The following is a 19,094-nucleotide window of genomic DNA, read 5'->3' on the forward strand; positions in this document are numbered from 1 at the left end:
ACACATCTGGAGCAGGGGAAGGCTAGAGAAGGCGGGATGTCCAGGACGTAGAGTCCCCGAGAACAGGCTGAAGACAAAGTCCCCAGGTAAGCACCTCCCCAACACCGATTCCAGGGAACACTCACCTTTGGCCCTGGGGGCCCAGGGAGCCCTGGAGGGCCAGGTTCCCCTCTGCCTCCTCCAATGGAGTTGCCAGCATCACCTTTCTCTCCCTGGGGGTGGAAGGTGGAGTTAGCATCCCTGGTGTGGAGGAAGGTCTAGGCTGAGCACTGGAGGGACACTATGGGTTGTGGGCCTCAGGATGTCTGAGGACCAGGGGCCTTCAGAACCCCGGACTGGTCTGATCCAGCCGTGGGATTTGAAGAGAGATTGGAAGTGTTTACTGAAGGGCAGCAGGTTTAGAGCTGACACAAGGGACCCTTCAAAGCTGGGTCTGGAGCAGTGTTTCTCAAAGTGTATTCCACAGAACACTGCTCAGTGGGTTGAGAATATTCAAAATGTAGAATAACATTGTTATTGGTAGCCAAACTATGTTAAGAAATGCAGCGTTAAATAAGGCTTTGCAGACCCCGTCACTGCAGGGTGCTCAGGCCTCTAACAGGCTGAGGAGCACTGTGACTTTCCAAGGGGCCCATCTTATTATGCACGTCTCCCCTTATTTTGGCCTCATTTTTTTTTTTAATTTTTAAATTAAATATCTTACAGAGCTCATGAACTGTGGGATGCATTTGCAGAGCTGGTACAAAGAAATCTGACCAGGTCATCACTACCGAATTCTTTACATTTAGGCATTTTATTTTTGCCAATCAGGGCCTGCCTATGGCACCTCTCCCCCAACAAACAGAATCTGGCTGTGTTCCAGCTGCCTTTCCTGCAGTCTGGGAGACAGACACGTCCAATGCTGGGGCCCGTGTGGATGTGCAGGGCCGGCTGTGGGATGTGGGTGATGAAGACCTGAACCCTCCATTCAGAGCGACACCTACCTTCTGTCCCAGGAGGCCAGGAAGCCCAGGGGAGCCTTCAGGCCCCTTCTCACCCTGCAGGGAGATGCAGACAGTGGGGGGTCAGGAACTGTTTCTGCAGCAGGTTTGGTAAGCCTCCAGCCCCACAGCTTAGAGCCTTGCCTTCCCTTGCTCGTGCCTCTCTGCCCCTGCCCCCGGCTGGCTTTTCGAAGGGCTCCACTTCCTCCCGGCTCCACTTCCTCCTGGCTGGCTACTTCCATGGGCCACTTCACATTGGTGACACCTGCACGACTGCTTTCCTTATTCCCATGTGGCCCGGGCCCTTGTCATTCATGCTGGGGAGAAGTCACACTGGCCACAGATCATAACAAAGGCCGGAAGCATCTAGTCTATCCTGGCGGTCTCCTGGGAGAGGTGAGCAGTTCAGAACGCCAGTGGTGGGGCAAGCAATTCCTTTTCACCACTCTGTTCTTCTTCAGATTTTTAATGCTTAGCAACTAAGGGCCCCCAGTCTTTTCTGGCACCCCCTTCTCTGCCTCTAGCTATAACCAGCTCACCTTATTTGGACATAGGGTCATTGCAAATGTAATGAGTTAGGATGAGGTCCCACGGGAGTAGGGTGAGCCCCTATCCAATGTGCTGATGTCCTTCTTATAAAAGGGAGAAATTTGGGCACAGACATGCACCCAGGGAAATGCCATGTGGAGATGGAGGCAGAGATTGGGGTGATGCGTCTATAAGCCAAGGAATGCCAAAGATTGCCAGCAAGCACCAGAAGCCGGGAGAGAGGCTTGGAGCGGATTCTCCCCCTTGGCCCTCAGATGGAACCCGCCCTGCTAACACCTTGCTTTTGGACTTCCAGCTTCCAGAACTGTGGGACAATGAATTTCTTCTGCTCAAGCCACCCAGCCTGTAGTACTTTGTTACCACAGCCCTAGCAAAATAATACACTTCCCTACCCAGCTTCTTCCACTACGGAAGAACTCTTTTTTCCCCCATGACATGAATCAAAGAGCCCCTTAGAAATACTGAACCCCATTCTCATTTCACAGATTTGGTGAGGGAAGCCCCAAGAGGTTACGTGACTGGTGGCCAACCCCTTACTGAGTCAGTGGCAGAGGCAGGTCGAGCCCATCTCCCTGATGCTCTGCCTTCTCTTCACAGAACAGCTGTCTTGGTCAGCTCAGGTGGCCATAACAAAGTCTGGGTGGCTTTGACAGCAGAAATGTATTTTCTTACAGTTCTGGATGCTGGAAGTCTGAGATCAGGATGCCAGTATGGCCAGGTTCTGGTGAGAGCCCTCTTCCTGCCTTGAAGATGACAGCTTTCTTGCTGTGTTCTCACAAGGCAGAGAGGGAGAAAGGTCTCTCAAAGGTCTCTCTCTTTCTTCCCCTTCTTGTAGGGCCACCAATCCTATTGGATTAGGGCCTCAACCTTATGGTCTCATTTAACCTTAATTACCTCCTCAAGGCCCTATCTAAATACAGCCACACTGGAGGTGAGGGCTTCAACATATGGGTCTGGGATGGACATATTCAGTGCATAGCAGTGTCCAATATCAGGTGAGTGTCCAAGAGCACCCCACCAGCAGGGCTGGGGTATCATGTCAGCACAAGAAGCTTTGCTACCCATGGCCCTGGGGAGAGGCAGCTCTCATGTGCAATAATGTGAGCTGAGGGCTCTGGGCTTATAATTTGGTCAGATGTCTCAATGAACATTCATTCCAGCTGGAGCCACAAAAGGTGCCACAACAAGTCTTTTGGTGTCGTCTCCTTGGCACCTGCCCCGGGGTAGCAGCTGAACGGTAAAGTGGCCTGAGGCTGGTCAAGAGGGGTTGTGGAGGGCCAGGCAGAGGCCCTGGCAGTGGGAGGGAGCCCCCGCTGCCCTGTCCTGCCTGGGCTGCTCCTGCAGATGTGCTTAGTCTGGGTATCCTTCGGAAGCAGGCCAGGTGGAGAAGGAAAGGATGTGGATCTTTGGGGAGCAGAGGTGAAAGGAGGCAAGTTCCTCCTTCTGCTAGGCTTTCTGCTGGGTAATCAAGGCTGCCCAGGAGAGTGGGTGTGCTCTTGAGTGTGGGTTTCTGAAGCTTGGCCAGGCCGTCCTGCTACTCCCCTCGTCTCGGGACACATGCACCAACAGCACGCTGCAGGCGACACACCAGCCATGGAGGAAGGCCAGAGAGTAGGGGAATGGCGAGGCTAGGATGAGGGAGCACACACTCAAATACACGATATCCTACCCTCTGCCCCCTCTTTCCCAGCAAACCTGGGGGCCCCGGCTTCCCTTCTGCTCCTGGGTCTCCCTTTGGGGTAAGAAGAGAAAGTCACTGATAAGAAGATGGGGCCGGGAGTGAGGGGTATGATGGGCAGTGGTCATTGACCAGCATTTCCAGAATACTTGTCCCTTAAGCTTTTCCTCTTTCAAAAAGGGTGTTCTGGTCAAAAACGTTTTGAAAATGCCACATAAGATATTTCCTTTTGAGAGCTCCTCAATGCACATTTAACAAATCAAAGGTTCTGAGAAGGTCTGCAGCAAAGAAACCTGTGTAATATTTCTAACCTAGTATTTCTCAAACTTTTTTTCTTGTCACATATCTTATTGTCACACCTCTTATTGTCACACAAGAGGGAAAGAGAACCCTGTAGGTGCAGGGGACAATAGTCACTGCCTGCTGCAGCTGGCATGCCTGCACGCCAGGCCCCAGGGAGGGGGAGGCATTTGCAGTGTGCTCCTGACCAGTGGGCCCTTCTCTGCTCAGCCAGGTCCCCAGCCCCAGGCCAGCCTCAGGGAGACCAAGAGCAAAACAGCAGCAGCCCCTCCCACCTCTGCCCATGACTGATGCTCTGTGCAGCCTGGAACATTCTCTCTGCATCAGTACCTTGGTTCCTGGGATCCCTGGCTCACCCTGTGTGGGAAAAGAGAAACAAATGTGAGAGACAGAAAAAGCAGAAACAAATGAGCAAGGCACCTGTTGGTGGAGGTGGGGTGGGGGGCAGTCAGGGTGGGGTTAGTGAAACATCTGGCCAGCCCCAGCTCTTCTCTGTTCAGGCATCAGGTCCCAGGCCAAAGGAGGCCTATCAGGCTACTGACCCTTAGAAGGTCCTATTCTTCCCCAAGTGAGGGGTGTGGCAGGTGGGAGCACAAGTGAGGCAGCCCAGGAGGAAGGAGATGAAGGAATGGGCGTTTGGTTTGGACATGGTGCCCCCTGTAAGTGCACCTGCTGTGAAGATAGAATTTGAGCACTTGTTTTTCCAGGCTGTCCTTGCATCTGCCTGCCAACCAAATGGGCAGTTAGGGTGGCGGTTCTGGAGATGAACTCCTGCTCTCTCTGAAGCTTTGGAAGCATATAGCTGCCGAATTACAGAGCATAAAGGAAAGATCTGGGCTGCCTTCCTGCTGCCTTGGTGCATTGGCAGGCTAGTGAGTTGAGGCAGGAAGCCATCGCTACTTACTTGCAAGGCTTAGTTACACATCTGTGGCTTAAGGTTATGCACCTGGCACAAATGTTACTTTGAGAAAAATGTTTCCAAATCCTGTATGCTCCCTCGTTGGTCTGGCAGCCACCCTCCTGAGTCTAAGATTTCCAGCTCTGCCCGCTCACTTCTCTCCCACCCTGTCCCTGATGTGTTGGTTACAACAGTCCACTGACCTTCATCCCAGCCACGGAAATTCCGGGAGCCCCCTGGCAGAGAGAGAAAAAAAAGGTCTGAAGACATTCTGCAGCGAGGGGGCAGCAGGGGGCGGGGGGCAGGGACAGCCTCCCATGGTGCGATGGGAAGGAGGACCGCACACTCCTCCCAACCCTGCAACCACCAACCCCACCTGGGAGGTGGGGGCGCTGAGCTGATGCCACGAGAATGGACCCTGAGGAAGGCGCTTTGTGTAGCTCAGTCTGCGGGGCTCCCTGGGCTTCCCAACCACCTGCATGGCTCCTGGCCTCTCCTGGGAGGCACGGTGGGGACTGTGGGGCACTAGATCGGGCTGGGAGGGGTCCCTGGGGTGGAAGGGGGAGCTTCTTGGAATATGAAAGGAGGAGGAGGAGGAGGAGATGGGAAGGGAGAGGGCAGGAGGATGGAAAGCCACGGGAGAGGGGTGCAGAGTAGATGACAAAGTAAAGGGGCTGATTTCACCAGGGGCAGTCGCCCCCAGTGTTTGATTGGCATTACTCTCACAGTCAGCTCTGTGCACCTCTGCCCTCATGGACTGGGGAGTGGCTGGAGTGAACCCTGTTTTCACATCAGCCCAAGGCCACCTACTTTGAGAGATAGATGATGCCCAAAGTTGCCCCTTCGCAAATCTGAAGTGGAGGTGATTTTTGGGGGTCCCTACTCTCCACTTGGGTCTTAGGACTGCAGTGGAGGTAGGGGTACCTGAGATGGCTTTTTATGACCCAGAGATGCCCAGGAGGAGGCCTCCCACATCAGGGGGCACTGATGAGAGACCACAGTGCTGCAGCTGGGAGAACCAGGGCAGGCAGAAGGAGGCCCAAAGAGCTGGGACTCCAGAGTGTCCCCGGAGCTGGGCAGAGAGGGATGGGCACTGGGGGAGGGGCCTTGGGGCTGCCTGGGATGTGGGGAAGGGGGAGGTACCTTGGCTCCATGCTTGCCTGGCATCCCTGGCATGCCCCGTTCTCCCTGGAGGAAGAAATGAGAAAGCATGAGGAGAGGACCAGACTCGGGGCCTGTCAGCCTGCAAGGATGTCGGTGAGAATGTCTTGTCTGGAGGCTGGGATGGCTGTCCGGTTCATGTTGAGCTCTGAGGACCCTGCCCTGGTGGCAGCCGTGTGGGCCCCTGTCCTCAGCTATGTGAACTTGCAGGAGGGCCCCAGTTACAGGTCACAGAGCAGGAAAGGCCCCCAGAGACAGAGGCTCACCAAGTGGAATGCAAGTTCAGCAAGAGAAGTGACAGGCCCAAGATCTACCTACCTGGAACTTGGGCTGTGGGAGGGGACCAGGGGCAGGAGCCACCCATTGGCCACTTACCTACCACACACCTTCCCTCTGGTGCCTGCCTGGGACTTCTTGCCTCGTTTTCACTCCAGCAGCTTTGCTAGGATGATACCTTCTGGCTGAGCCAGACGGGAGCTCTCTTCTCTTTTCATTTGGGGTTCCTTTCCCTTCCAAGTCCTCTGGGTCTAACTCTTCCCAAGGGCATGTGTCCCTGCCCATTTATCTGCACCCCATTTCTGACCCTACTCGTCCGGAGGCAGAGGTAGGGTCACCTGTCCATTGTTGCTCCTCTGGGACAGCATGGGGTTGCTCTACCGTCTTGGCACTGCCCTATCTTTATGTTCAACATCTTTACTTCCCCAGGAAAATGCCAAGTCTATGAGAGTAAGGTGAGATCAGGAAGAAGGACACACCACAAGGAGGTGGAGTTGGAGATGACAGCCAGGGACAAATGGGAGGCCAAGACCAGGTGAGTCAGGACTATCATCGGCTACATCAGGGGAGGGGGGAGGGAAGCTCCTGGCTCTGGGAGTTGAATCCTATGTAGTGCCTGAGCACGAAGCCCCAGCTGGGGCCCGGGATGGTGTCCAGCAACAGGTGACTGTGGCCAGCCTGCTGCCACTTCCTCCATCTGAAGGCCAGCGCTGTGGATGGGCAACACAGAGTGTGACAATCCTGCTCCCGGCCCAGCTGCCCCATTGGGTGTGACTGCTGTGGCTGCCAGGCCAGGCTGCAGTTCCCACAGGCTTAAAGGCAGAGGGGATCTGGTGTTCCCTGGCTTTCTTCTCAGCTGTCCACGCTCTCCCTTTCCTGCCATCTTACAGGAGGTCCTGGTCCATCCTTCTCCTTACCAAGGCTAGAGTACTTCCACCCTCTTCCTCCGTGATGGGTCTTCCATGCAAGTGTCCCGTTAAGCTTCGTAACACATGGGCTGGAGACCCCTGCCTTAAAACATCCCTGGCCTGCTGTTGACAGTAGGAAAAGGACCAGGTTCCTGAGCATGACGTTCTGACCCCCGCTTCCTTCCTAGCCTCATCACCTGATATCATGTCATGATATCACTAGTTTCTGTGTCCTGCTAGTTTCTGTGTCCCTGAAAACACCAACCATTTCCACGGTCTGTCTTTCTTCCATTTCAACTTAAAACCCTATTCATCGTTTGGAGTCTTGGTTGATAGAGCACCCAGTGCTTGTCTGGTGCCCTGGACTGAGCTGCCCTCGCACACTGACTCCTGTACCCCTATGGACCAGAGACCTGAGGGCCTCTGAGTAGAGAGGGGCTCTGCCCTGTTTTCAGCCTGAAGAGGCTGTTTGATGGGAGTGGGGCCCTTTTATCTCTTCTATGAAGCTTTTTGCTATCCCCTATAACTCAGCACTGCATCCTCAATGCGACAGGGACCACTTAGTGTTTGTAATCTGCACACACAAATTTATGTCTGCCTGAGATGGCTTCACTTTTATCCTCTTTGGGCCAAGTCTCTAAATTCTACAAAAGGCCTAGAATCTTTAGTTCCCAATGCCAGAGCCCTCTCTCAGCATGACCCCACCAGTGACCCCTGAACCACAGGTGGGATGACAGAGCTAAACTCAGGAAGTTACCACGGCTGAAAATCCACAGCCCAAGGCCTGCCCTAGACCTTAACTTCCTTCTTGTGGGACTGAGAGAGAAGGGCACAGCCACTTACTGCAGCTACCATGTGTCTGCACTGGACTGAAAAGCTTTACAACCTTCCTCTATTCCATCTCCAACAATCCCTTCCAATGTGGGAGTGGACGTTATTCTTGCTTCACAAGTAAGCTAACTGTGGCTCACAGAGGACAGGTATGATTGCCAAGGTCATGCAGCCTAGGGCTTTGGATAGTCTGTTGTCTGTTATGCCAAGGCGCTCATTTCTCTTGGCCAACCCAAATATCAGATGGACTGATGTTCCGTCTGCTTCCATCAAACAGCCTTTGCAGGCTGAAAGCAGAGAAGAGCCCCTCTTTGCTTAGGGGGGGTCCTTAGGTCTGTGGCCTATAGGGGTGCGTGCAGGGGTCAGTGTGTGGGGGCCGCTCAGCGCAGGATGCCCAGAGCAGCTCACTGCCTGTGTGCACAGCCGCTCTGTGGCCGGCAGAGGGCGCGACAGTACCTCATCTAAAGTCTGGCTACTCCGGCCACAGCGGTCTCCAAGCCCTCTCAGTAGCACCAGCTGAGGGCTCCTGTCATTCCTTTGGAGGGTCCCCTGCTAACATTCTGAATGACCAAACCAGTTAGACTCAGTACAGAGGCCCCCACAGTCCTCTGGTGTGGGTGCAGGTGGGAGGTCAGCTTGGGAGTCCTTGACTATTCAGAGGCCCCTGTCATCCCTGTCTTCTACTTTCTCTGTCTTTTCTCTTGCTTTCCCTCAATGCCCCTGCCCTCTTCTTCCCACCTCCATTTCGAGGAGCTGGGCTGGCAGTGCAAGTGACCACGGATAAGCCACTTTCTCCCACTGGTCCAGGGTTCTTGGTTGCAAAGTGAGGTTAGATCAGATACCTCCCATCCACTGGAGCTCCTGTCTCTTCTGACCCACCCCAGCCCTGTCTCTGCTCCCCTGCACGGCCCTTTGGAAGGAGAGAGGCCAAAGCTGGAGAGGTGCCATTTGGCTTGGTTGGCAGCTCCAGAAAAAGGCTCTGTGGGGTGGGGAGGGACTCTTAGCTTTGGTTAAAAATGCAGCTCCAGGAGGGGTCTCAGTGGGTCCCTGCTCTCCCTTCCTCCTGCCCACAGGGGGTGCTCCTGCAGGGAGGAGGTGGCATCTGCTTCAGCCTTGTCTCTGGGCTTCTGTCTCCAATCCCGGAAGAAACTGTGCAGAGTAAAACCCCGGAGCGTGAGAGTCTCCAGGCTAATTGGGGTTGTCCTCAGCCCTTGTTGATGTGAGTATGTAAAGACACAATCAGGCACTCAGGGGAAATCAGAGCCCCAGGAGCCTCCTCGGGAGGCAGCCCTCCTTGTTAGGGTGGCTGACCTTCGCCCCTTCCCTCCTCTCTGGGTCAATTCTCTTAATTCTGTAAATGACCCAGGCTTCCTTGATCCCCATCGCAGGGCCTCCCTCCCTCCCACCCCCTTGCTTGGCAGGAAGCAGGGGCGCCCCCACTGGCCTCCCCCAGCTGACCTCGCTCTGCCGCTCACTCCACTCTCATTAGGCTCACTCCCCGGGGCTTGTCTCTAGGGACCTGCCCCTGCCTGACCTCTGAACTGGGGAATGACTTCTCCTAAAGCCAAAAACATTGGTTTCTGGATGATGGGGAGGTGAGAGTCATTATCAAGCACTCCAGCATCGCTGTGGCCGGGGTCCATGTGCAGGAGGCAGGAGGCGGGGGTAGGGGGAGGGCATGGTTATTGCCCGAGGAGTACGGTGGCCCACCTCTGTTCAGAGGACTGTTTCTTGGGGCATGTCTTTGTGCGAGCCTATCTAAGGGCTCCTTCTTTTCTAATTCCCCTCCTAGGTTTTCCTATTTAAAAGGTGTATTAGTAATTGTGCTCAGTTTCCATCCACTCACTCATCACTGTCTTGGTTTTTGGAGGGCCTGGCTCACTCAGTCCAGCAAAGCCCAGAGGCCTCAATTCACCTCCTCTATCTCTGCCCCCTCTTGTCTCCCCAGAAGGGACTCAGAAGTTCCCCTGGGGGCTCTCAGCTGCCTTACTTGGGCTGGGGAAGTGGGTGCTCTGAGCCTTACAAAAGGTCTCGGCCATGTGCATGGTGTGATGGCAGAAGCTGTGACTCCCAGGCCAACATCCAGCCACCCCTCTGCAAGGCTGGCTTTTTAACTTCAGTGCCAAGAACCAATGCAGGAAGGGGTAGATTGTAGTCATTGTGGCTGAGAAGGCTCTAGGGGAGCACAAGTGGATAGAGAGGCGTTTGCTTTGAATGACCTTGAAGGCCTGTCCCATCCCTGATTTTGAGGCTGCCACTCAGACTCCCCAGCTGGGCACTGCACCTGAGCACCACACAGCATTGATAGGTCCTCTGTTCTGGTCCAAGATTCCAGGTGGGAGGATGCATCCTTTACAGAGATGATAGAATGGAAGTGAGCTCCTTGGAGCATAAACCAGCCACACTCTGGTCCTGTGGGAGTGGCCTCTTAATTGGCAATTTACTGTTTGTTGAACAAGCTGGGCAGGGACTTGGCAAGAAAGAATAGTCTACAGGAAGGAAGGGGGCTTTAAGGTTAGCTCCCAGCCAAGGTCAGGCCAGGGAAGTTCTCTAAGATTAGGCCTGGTTTCTGCTGCAGCCAGGTCTGGGTTGGAAGGACCTGAGCAAATGCATCTGGTGACACTGTCTCTGTTCTCTGTAACGGAGGAGGAAGGCCTGCCTGAGAGTGTGGGGATTTTGTGGGGAGGCGTGGGGGTGGGGGGCGGCTGGTGGATGGCTCAAGCCTCAAGCCTGGACCAGGGTCTTTTCCCTAGGCCAGAAAAGCCAGGTGTGGAGGGCTAATGATTTTCTCCCTATAAAGAGTTCCCAGGTCTTCCTTCCGGGAAAAAGGCAGCTCAGTTCCTGCTTCCCTGTTCCAGCTATCTTCCACACCAGAGAGGACCGGAACCACGGAAATCCCAGTTCCTCCGGTAATCAGGGCCGGCAGGAAGTGATTCGGGGAATTACCGGGGTTGGGTGCCCCATTGAAGGCCAGGGCTTTGGAAGGGCAGCTGGCTTGTAATCTCAATTTGAGATCGGTTGATTTTGTAGTTAGTTGCAAAAAGAAAAGTCAGCTCTAATTAATCTTGGACTTTGGAGTGCATGAAAAACAGAGTCCAGAGTGCTCAGGGTGGGGGCTGGGGTCGCTTTAGTCTACACAAGGTCTCAGATCAGAGGCCTAGATCTTAGTTTTCTTATCTTTAATGCGAATGGTCCCCACAAGGATTTCACAGCTTTCAAAGAAAATGCTGTCCCCGCACTAGCAGGCTTCTGCATCTATGGCTTCCATCTGCACGGAGCACTCAGTGGGAGTGGGAACGGCATGGGCTACTCAGGTCCTACAGGAGCCAGAGGGGTGCAGGAAGGTTTTAGGAATACTGTCGTGGAAGGTTGGGGCAAGCTACCTCCTCCAGGCTTTATTGGGAGTCCTGAAACCATCCCAACTCCCTGAGGGACTTATTTGGGTGGAGTCAGTGCCAGTGGGCAAAGCTCTCCACTTCCTTAATTCTTTGGCAAGAGCAACACACCAAGTACTCCCTGTTCTCTGCTGCGGACTCTGCAGACACTGCTCCCAGGGAGCCTGGAGGCTCAGAGAAAGGCCTGAATCCAGCCTTGTCTTACAAGAACAAAAACAGCTCAGCTGCCACCTCCTTTCCTTCCATTCATGGAGGGGTTTGGGGGAAGGTCTACTGGAAATCATCATGGGGTCTCCCAGGGCTGCTAAGACGCAGATAGTAAAGTCATTCAGAGCAAGGCTTTGGGATCACACAGACCTGGCTTCTCTATTTCCTAGCTGTGGACCTCGGGGAAAATGGCCTCTGTGAACCTCAGTATGCTCATCCATAAGTTGGGAATTGAGTAAAACCTACCTCACAGGGTCGTTACAAGGATTCAATAAGTTGATGCATGCAAAGTGCCTAGTACACAGCCTGGCTTGTTGAAGAAGCCAGTAAGGTAGTTACAATTGCACGGGTTATCATTCTACAGCAGTGTGTCCACCACACGGGCCCTTGCTGTGGCTGGCAGATCAGAATCCTCATGCCCTTTGGCTGAAGGATTGAGAAGGGGCAAGGAGAAGGGCCAGCACAACCACAGAATGAAGGCTGAGATGGCTGGGTGGGTGGGCTTCTGTCCCTGTGCCCTTCCCCAGCCCTCTAGCCATCTCATCAAAGGGCCCATCCCATCTCCTCCCCAGGGCATCCCTGTTTCTGGGGAGCCCCACTGGCCTCCAGGAGGCGTAGCTGCAGTTGCAAGCAGCTCTAGCCTGAAGCTCTCATGTTCCTCCTCCGGTCTGAAACCCACAGCCTGAAAGAGGGGAATGTGTGTTTCAGCCATGGTCCTTCATGCAAACCATGAGGCTTAACATCCAGACCACCACAGGCATCAAATGCGCCCCCAGAGTGAGACAGACAGACCAGTTCTGCTGTACTTAGAGATAAGCTGTCACCAGGTTTTGTGATCCACATACAATCTGACAATACTCGTCAACCTTCTTGAAAGAGAGCCAAGGTTGTAATGTTTTAAACATGCTTCGCATCTTGCAACGTATTTAAAGTAGATCAGTGTCATAAATTTGGATCAAATAAATACCACATGGGTGCACAACAATACTCGCAGTGTCTAGGCAGGAGGGCTGGCCCTGACTGGGGCATGGGGGCAGCACAGGGGCCGCTGGCTACACTGGGCTTTGATCTCAAGGAACTGATGGAGAAGCCTGCCTTGCGGGTCTGGCTGGCCTTTGAGAGGATGCCAGGCCCAGTCCAGCTGCTGGGGGTGGTGGTGGACATTAGCAAACTTCATAGGCTGAGAGCCTGTGGTGTCAGAAAGGTGTCCCTCCAAGTGGGTCAGATCTCTGGGGAAGCAAGGAAGCTTATGTGGGGGGCCCATCAGTTACCCCACAGGTCCTGCTCACATCCTGACCTCAAGAGGCAGTCACATGGCCCCGTCTCAGCTTGGCATCCCCAGCTGCTGGCACTGCTCCTCCCCAGGGTGGTGGGGGAGGGCAAACTCATTCCCAGCCCCTGAGACCAAGCCACCCTTCGTGTTAGTGCTTCCTCCGTAGGCCTTACTCCAAGCAGAGAGCAGAGCATGGAGGAGAGAATAAAAGAGGGGACTGATGGGCAATAGAAGGGAGGTAGGGGGACAGCCCTCCACATCCCAAAGAAACCATTAGTAGGCGGAGATTGGGAGGGTTGGTCTGTGCAGTTAGCTTAGCCTGGGGTGAGTCCCCTGAGCAGACATTCAACTTCTGCACCAGGGTGGAAAGACAGACTGGCCACAGGGCTTGATGAGGCCTGGTTTCTAATTCCAGCATGGCTGTTTACTAGCTGTGCAACCTTGGGCAAAGTATTAACCTCTCTCATTTAGACAATCAGGATAATGAGTTCTAACCACTGAGCCATGGTAAGAACTGAATAAGGTGGAATAAATGAACTTTCTAAACTAGAGATGTGAAATATTGCTGCACTACCCAAAGATGAAAAATCCCTTCATCTCAAGATTCAGAGGGGAAATAAACTTCTGCCTGATCATGGGGTCAAGACACCTGCTGTCCCAGTGAGGCTAGGGCAGTGAGATAGGCACTTGTAGCCTCCCAAGGAATGACCTCAAGTCCTTGGTGGCGGGCCGTCTGCTGCTGGTCATAGTTCCCAGTGCCAGCCCTCTGATCTTTGGTGGACTTGGAGGCAGTGGAGAGTTAGTGGCAAGATAAGGGTCCCAGCAGAGTAAAGGCCAGCACAGAGGAAAGGGTGCCCAGACCAGCCATGGGCTGTTGGCTTTGCAAGGCTAGTCGCTCCAGTGGCACCTACTGAAAAGACTCAGCGACAGGTTGGGAGCAGTGGAGGCAATGGGAACCTTCCAGTGACCCAGAGAGGTGGTGATGGGGCATGATGGCCTCACAGTCCCTCCAGATTCCATGAGAAGAGGCTACTGGAGAAGAGCAGAGAGGGTGGTCTGGCAGAGAAAGAAGGGTTGGGAGGCAAGAGTCCAGCATGAAGGGGAAGGGTCTTCTCCTCAGTGCCTTATGAGACCTAGGAGTGGGGATGCTTCTGACAAGCCCTGGATGTGGATGGAGAAAAGACATGGACAGAGGTTCAGAGAGACAGAGCCTCCTCTCAAGGCCAGGGCTCAAGGCTCAGAGCTGCTTCTCTCTTAAGGCTATGGAGCCAACTCTGTCTCCACGAAGCTATGACTTCCCTGAGCTGGAAGGGATTTTCAGTCTCCCAGCTGATATAGAGACTTCTCTTAACACATCCCAGACCAGTCATTATCCAGCCTCTAATTGAACACCTCTGGTGACCAGAACTCCCTCCCTCCCAAGGCATCTGGCGATTAGGAAGCTCCCTCTTCTGGAGCTGGAATTGCTCTTCTTGTAGAGTTTATTCATTGGCACTTGCTCTACTTCTAGTCATGCAAATGAAAGTATGATCCTTCTTCCACACTAGAGCAGGGAGGCTCTGAGCAAATCTCCTGCTTCCTGGGTACCGGAAGTGTTCCCCCATCAGGAGGGCTACACTGGTCTTCTCTGCAAATTCAATGTAGCCTGGGTTAAATGTTTCTTCCTACAATCTGAGTCTAGGATTGCCACTGTCCTGGGACCAGGCCCTCTAGCGTCAGGACACCCTAACCCCAAGCAGAGGATACTCCGTACTCAGGACAGCAGACCCCATGCCCCTTTCTGGATGAATCACTCTTCTAGTTTGCAGCAGAATGCAGACACCTGTCATGGTATGATGCCAGCCAAGGGCATCGCTGTGATGCCTGGAGACCCTCTGCTGCCCTGCAACTCCTTCATAGCTTGAAAGAGCTGGCCCTGCTGTTAATGAAAAACTGACCCCGCATTGCACCAGGGGGCAGTAAATTTTATGAGTCTGTGTGAGTGGATAGAGGCAACTGCTGGGGCTGATTTCCACTTCCTGATACAATACAAATGTCTTAGTTTATGTAGAACTAATTAAAGATCTCTCAGGTCTTGCCATTTCATTCACCAGGCACCCATAAAGCCATGTGGTTATGGCAACCTCCTGACTGCAGTGTGCGAGGAATGTGCTTTGGAAGGAGTGCTTCTTCCCTTCCCTTCCCAACATTTCTGCCCCCCTCCTGCTGCTGCCTTTCCTTCCTGCCTCTTTTCTCCTCCTGGAAGGCTCTAGCAGCTTCCCAGCCAGGGTCTGGAGGGCAGGGTTGCGCTTCTTACAGCAGGTGGTACCATGGGAAGGACCCAGACCTGGAATTGAACTCCTGCTCTGCCACTTATGAGCCAGGAGACTTTGGACAAGCTCCAGTGCTGTGGTTTGAATGTGTCCCCCATAGCTCTTGTGTTGGAAACTTAATCCCCAATGCAACAGTGTTGAGAGGTGGGACCTTTAAGAGGTGATTAGTTTATGACAGCTCTGCCCTCACAAATAAATTAATGTTGCTGTCGCGGGAGTGGGATAGTTATCATGGGTTAGTTATTGTGGGAGTGAATTAGTTATTGCAAGAGTGGGTTAGTTATTGTGGGAGTGGGTTAGTTATCATGGGTGTGGGTTTGTGATTGCAGGAGTGGGTTAGTTATCATGGGAGTGGTTTAGTTATTGTGAGAGTGGGTTAGTTATTGTGGGGGTGGGTTACTTATCATGAGAGTGGGTTGGTTATTGTGGGAGTGGGTTAGTTATCATGGAAGTGGGTTAGTTATTGTGGGAGTGGGTTAGTTATCATGGAAGTGAGTTAGTTATTGTGGGAATGGGTGTGTGATTGCGAGAGTGGGTTTGTTATAAAAGCGAGCCCAGCCTTCTCTTGCTCGTGTTCTCTCACCCTCTCCTGCCCTTCCACTGTCCACCATGGGATGACACAACAAGAAGGTCCTCACCAGATATGGGCCCCTTGACTGTGGGCTTCCCAGCCTTCAAAATGGTAAGAAATAAGTTTCTTGTCTTTATAAATTACCCAGTCTGTGGTATTCTGTTATAGCAACATGAAATGGACTAAGACACACAGTTTTCTCATTTTTTAAATAGGAGAATAGTCATACCAGCCTCACAGAGTGGTTTTAGGGCGAAAAATAATGCAGTTTCTGTTGAAAGATAGTGCCTAGACCATAGTACGTGTTCAGTAAGTAGTGACTACCATAAAATTATTATTGCTATTACAGTTATTATAATGACTGCTTCTGGGTCTTTGCTCAAATTGTTTACCTATCTAAAATATTGTTTCCATTCAGATTTTCTAGTTGAAGGCCCACAGTGGTAGATTAAAAATGGCCACAACTGGGTGCGGTGGCTCACGCCTGTAATCCCAGCACTTTGGGAGGCTGAGGTGGGCAGATCATGAGGTCAAGAGATGGAGACCATCCTGCCCAACATGGTGAAACCCCATGTCTACTAAAAATACAAAAATTGGCTGGGCATGGTGGTGTGCACCTGTAGTCCCAGCTACTCAGGAGGCTGAGGCAGGAGAATCACTTGAACCTGGGAGGCGGGGGTTGCAGTGAGCCGAGATCATGCCACTGCACTCCAGCCTGGTGACAGAGTTAGACTCTGTCTCAAACAAAACAAAACAAAACAAAAAAAACAACAAAAAAACCCAAAAAACCAAAAAAAAAAAGAAAAGAAGGCCACAAATGCTTTCTACTCCTCCAATGAAGAAGTAGAGCCTAAGACTCTTCCCACACTGACTCACATAACTTGGTCATGTGACTTGCTTCAACCAATAAGACATTAGAAAATGTGAAACCAGCAGATATGTGACAAGTCTTTATGCACTGGGACCTGCCCATTTTGAATGCTGCCCTGGACCTGCTGTGCTGTAAGGAAGTCTGTCTAGCTTCCTGGAGGATAAGAGGCCATGTGGAGAACAAGGGCCCCCAGCCCACAGCCAGCATTGACCACCAGACATATGAATGGGGCCATCTTGTCCCCTCCTACTCTATCTGTCATTTGGTGTGACTGCATGAGTGAGCCCAGGTGAGATTAGCAGCATTCCCAGACTGTCAATCCACAGAATTGTGACAGAGAGTCAGTAAACTTGAAATGGTTTGTTACACGGCAATAGATAACTGATACATCTGCCCATTCATCAAAGTTGAGTTCTCAGGCTGTCTTCTCCCAGAATATTTCCCAAACTTCTCTCAACCTGAAATTTGTCTCTCCACCTCCTGTAATCATGCAGTGCCTTGTGACAGTAGCACTTAATAAAGTCTGCCTTCACTGGGGTTATTTGTGCAGGAGTGCTTCTGACTCTCTGGCCTGTAAGAGCCGGACCCCTCCATGTCCTACCTCCTGGCTCAGCACAGAAAGAACTCTGCCTAGGTGGATCCCAGTAATCTGGCTCCCACTTATCCAGGCCCTCGGGGGGCCAGTGAGAACCTGGCCTGCCTCAGTACAGGCACAGCCACTTAGGTTGGAAGGGAGAGACCCTCTTGGGTCTGAGGTCCAGTAGGCCACTGATTTGTCCAAAGTCCTGCCCCACTTGGGTCCTCCCCCTCCATCTTACCTTCCGGCCATGGTAGCCGTGGATCCCTGGGTCTCCCTGGGGAAACAAAGAGAAGGTCATTAAAGAAGTTTTCCCACTGCCAAACTTTGATGTGTGCTGTTCCCCACACAATACCATCCCTCTTCCTCTCCATGACTCCAAGTCCCACTGCCCCTTCAACACCCATCTCCAGCCTTCCCAGGAGCAACAGCTCTTAGCTTCCTCTGAGGCCAACACAGATTGTTCTACTCTTGAGAACAGGCTCCACTTTGCAGAGGCTGAGGAACGGTGGGAAGAGTCACTTGGGTAGAGACCCAGGAGACCTGATTCTATTGAACATGGACAAGTCACTTTCCCCCAGGGCTCTTAGCTTCTGCATTTATAAGATAGTTGGGCACAATCAGTGCTTGGCATCTTCTTGTCCCCAGAGCCCCAGGGTCCCCAGCTTCAAAGGGAGAGGCTGTTTGACACTGTGGGCCTCTGGGTGAGGGTTCACAGGAGACTGGATTACCCTAGAGGTCTCTTCCCATTCTGACACCTTATAAAACACTATTTTATTGGGATATTGTGACGGTGTTCTGGGCATGAGCTTAGAGTTTCCAGCTAGACACTACGCTGCTTGGAGGGTGGACTGTGCCTTCAATGCTGGCCCGTAGCACTTGCTTCATTGGCTTGAGCACACAAGAAGTGCAATTCTTGTTGGAATCAAATTAGTTCTTGAGAAGGTTGGTGTTTTGGAAGTGGGTCAAGCTTGATCTGTCCCTCAGCTGAGATCCCTCTCTGCCCCTGCCTCAGTCACTTTCTGTGCTGCCTCCCCTTCCCTCCTGTAGGGAATTCTCCCGCCTGTTTAACACATCACCCAGAAGGACACTCACCTTTGGTCCAGGAGGCCCAGGTAAGCCCTGTGGAAACAGAAAAAAAAAAAAAAAAAAAAAAAAAGATGAGTAGAGCTGGTTTCCACTGGTTAATGGTTGGGGCTAGCCATACTTACAGTGCACCCTAGGGGCAGAGTATCCCCTAATAGCCATGGCAAGAGAATAGGCCAACAGTCTTAGCGGATCCCAGAAGAGGATCTGAAACCTGCTGAGGGCACGTGGGGATAACAGGCTTATGTCCCTCTTTGCAGCCATGTGGGCGCCGTGGGCAACTCTGCTGTGCTCGCCCATGGAAAGTAGGTCAGCGGCATCATGCTAAATTGACAGTGTGGTTTGGTCCAGATCCTCATTCACCCACCTCCTAATTGGAACCCCTCCCTAGAAAGCCAGCCTTGCCCAGCAGAGCCTTGGTTTTGCCCTTGGTCCTGCCTGCCGGTGGAGGAGCCTCTGTCTCCTTTTGCCCGTGGTGCTGTGGGCAGCTGGCCCCAGTGAGGTGGTGTGAGCTGAGGGACAGGTCAGGGAAAGCTGGCTCCACCGCAGCCTTGGGTGTAGGTGTGGACAGCAAACGTGGGCTGGAGAAAGCCATGACGCCTGAGTCTGGTCTGTTGCAATTGGTTTAAGAAACATGCTCTCTGGTTTTCTTTTTTTGGTTGTTGTTGTTGTTATAAACAACCTAACAAAGAAAACCACCTGCCTTGGGTTCAGTGAATGACAGCCCCAAGTGTCAGGAGGGGGGTGTGGTGGAAAGGGCAGCGGTCAGCAAAAAGTGAATTTGGAGCACTTTTTGGATTTCTTGCCTTAGTTTGGTTCCGTTTCCTAAGTTTCCCTTCCTTTAAGGTTTTCCCATCTAAAAACTGGTGGAAATAAGGCTAACCCCCCTCTCTGGAGTGCTGGGGAGAAATTGTGGAAAAATTTAAAATTCATTCCAGGGGTCAAGCATTGCAGGGGTCATTGTGCTGGCCTTCCCAGCCAAGTGGGTGCTCTGTTCGGCCATAGCTGTGGCCCAGTCCGGGGAGACCCCATAACAAGCTTTGAGATTGAAAGCTGGGCAGCCAAAGGGCTCAGACGTGCAACCAGGCCATCTAGAATGTGGCCGTACACACAGGGTGCTATCTGTTGGGGACATCCTGGCCCAGTGATTCCACTTCTGGGACTCTATTCCAGCAAAACTATCAGAGACGTGCACAAACATTATGTTTCTTTGTCTATGTT

The 19,094-nt window shown here is 52.6% G+C and overlaps 1 protein-coding gene across 6 annotated transcripts in view; it reads right to left on the minus strand.

The window, feature by feature from the left end:
- The window catches only part of COL13A1 (collagen type XIII alpha 1 chain), a 156,456-nt gene that overhangs the window by 36,125 nt on the left and 101,237 nt on the right, over window positions 1-19,094 (minus strand). For 5 of the 6 annotated variants that reach the window (XM_063670522.1, XM_063670524.1, XM_063670521.1 and 2 more), the window contains 7 exons: window positions 17,883-17,909; window positions 17,029-17,064; window positions 5,549-5,593; window positions 4,609-4,641; window positions 3,838-3,864; window positions 984-1,037; window positions 126-212 (listed from right to left, as the gene is read on the minus strand). In XM_063670522.1, the coding sequence (XP_063526592.1) occupies window positions 126-212; window positions 984-1,037; window positions 3,838-3,864; window positions 4,609-4,641; window positions 5,549-5,593; window positions 17,029-17,064; window positions 17,883-17,909 (309 nt within the window). Of the gene's footprint in view, window positions 1-125; window positions 213-983; window positions 1,038-3,198; window positions 3,262-3,837; window positions 3,865-4,608; window positions 4,642-5,548; window positions 5,594-17,028; window positions 17,065-17,882; window positions 17,910-19,094 lie in introns of all 6 variants that reach the window. The other variant, XM_054436979.2, reaches the window with a different exon arrangement.

The sequence above is a fragment of the Pongo pygmaeus genome, chromosome 8, assembly GCF_028885625.2.
Source record: "Pongo pygmaeus isolate AG05252 chromosome 8, NHGRI_mPonPyg2-v2.0_pri, whole genome shotgun sequence".
Taxonomy (NCBI): domain Eukaryota; kingdom Metazoa; phylum Chordata; class Mammalia; order Primates; family Hominidae; genus Pongo; species Pongo pygmaeus.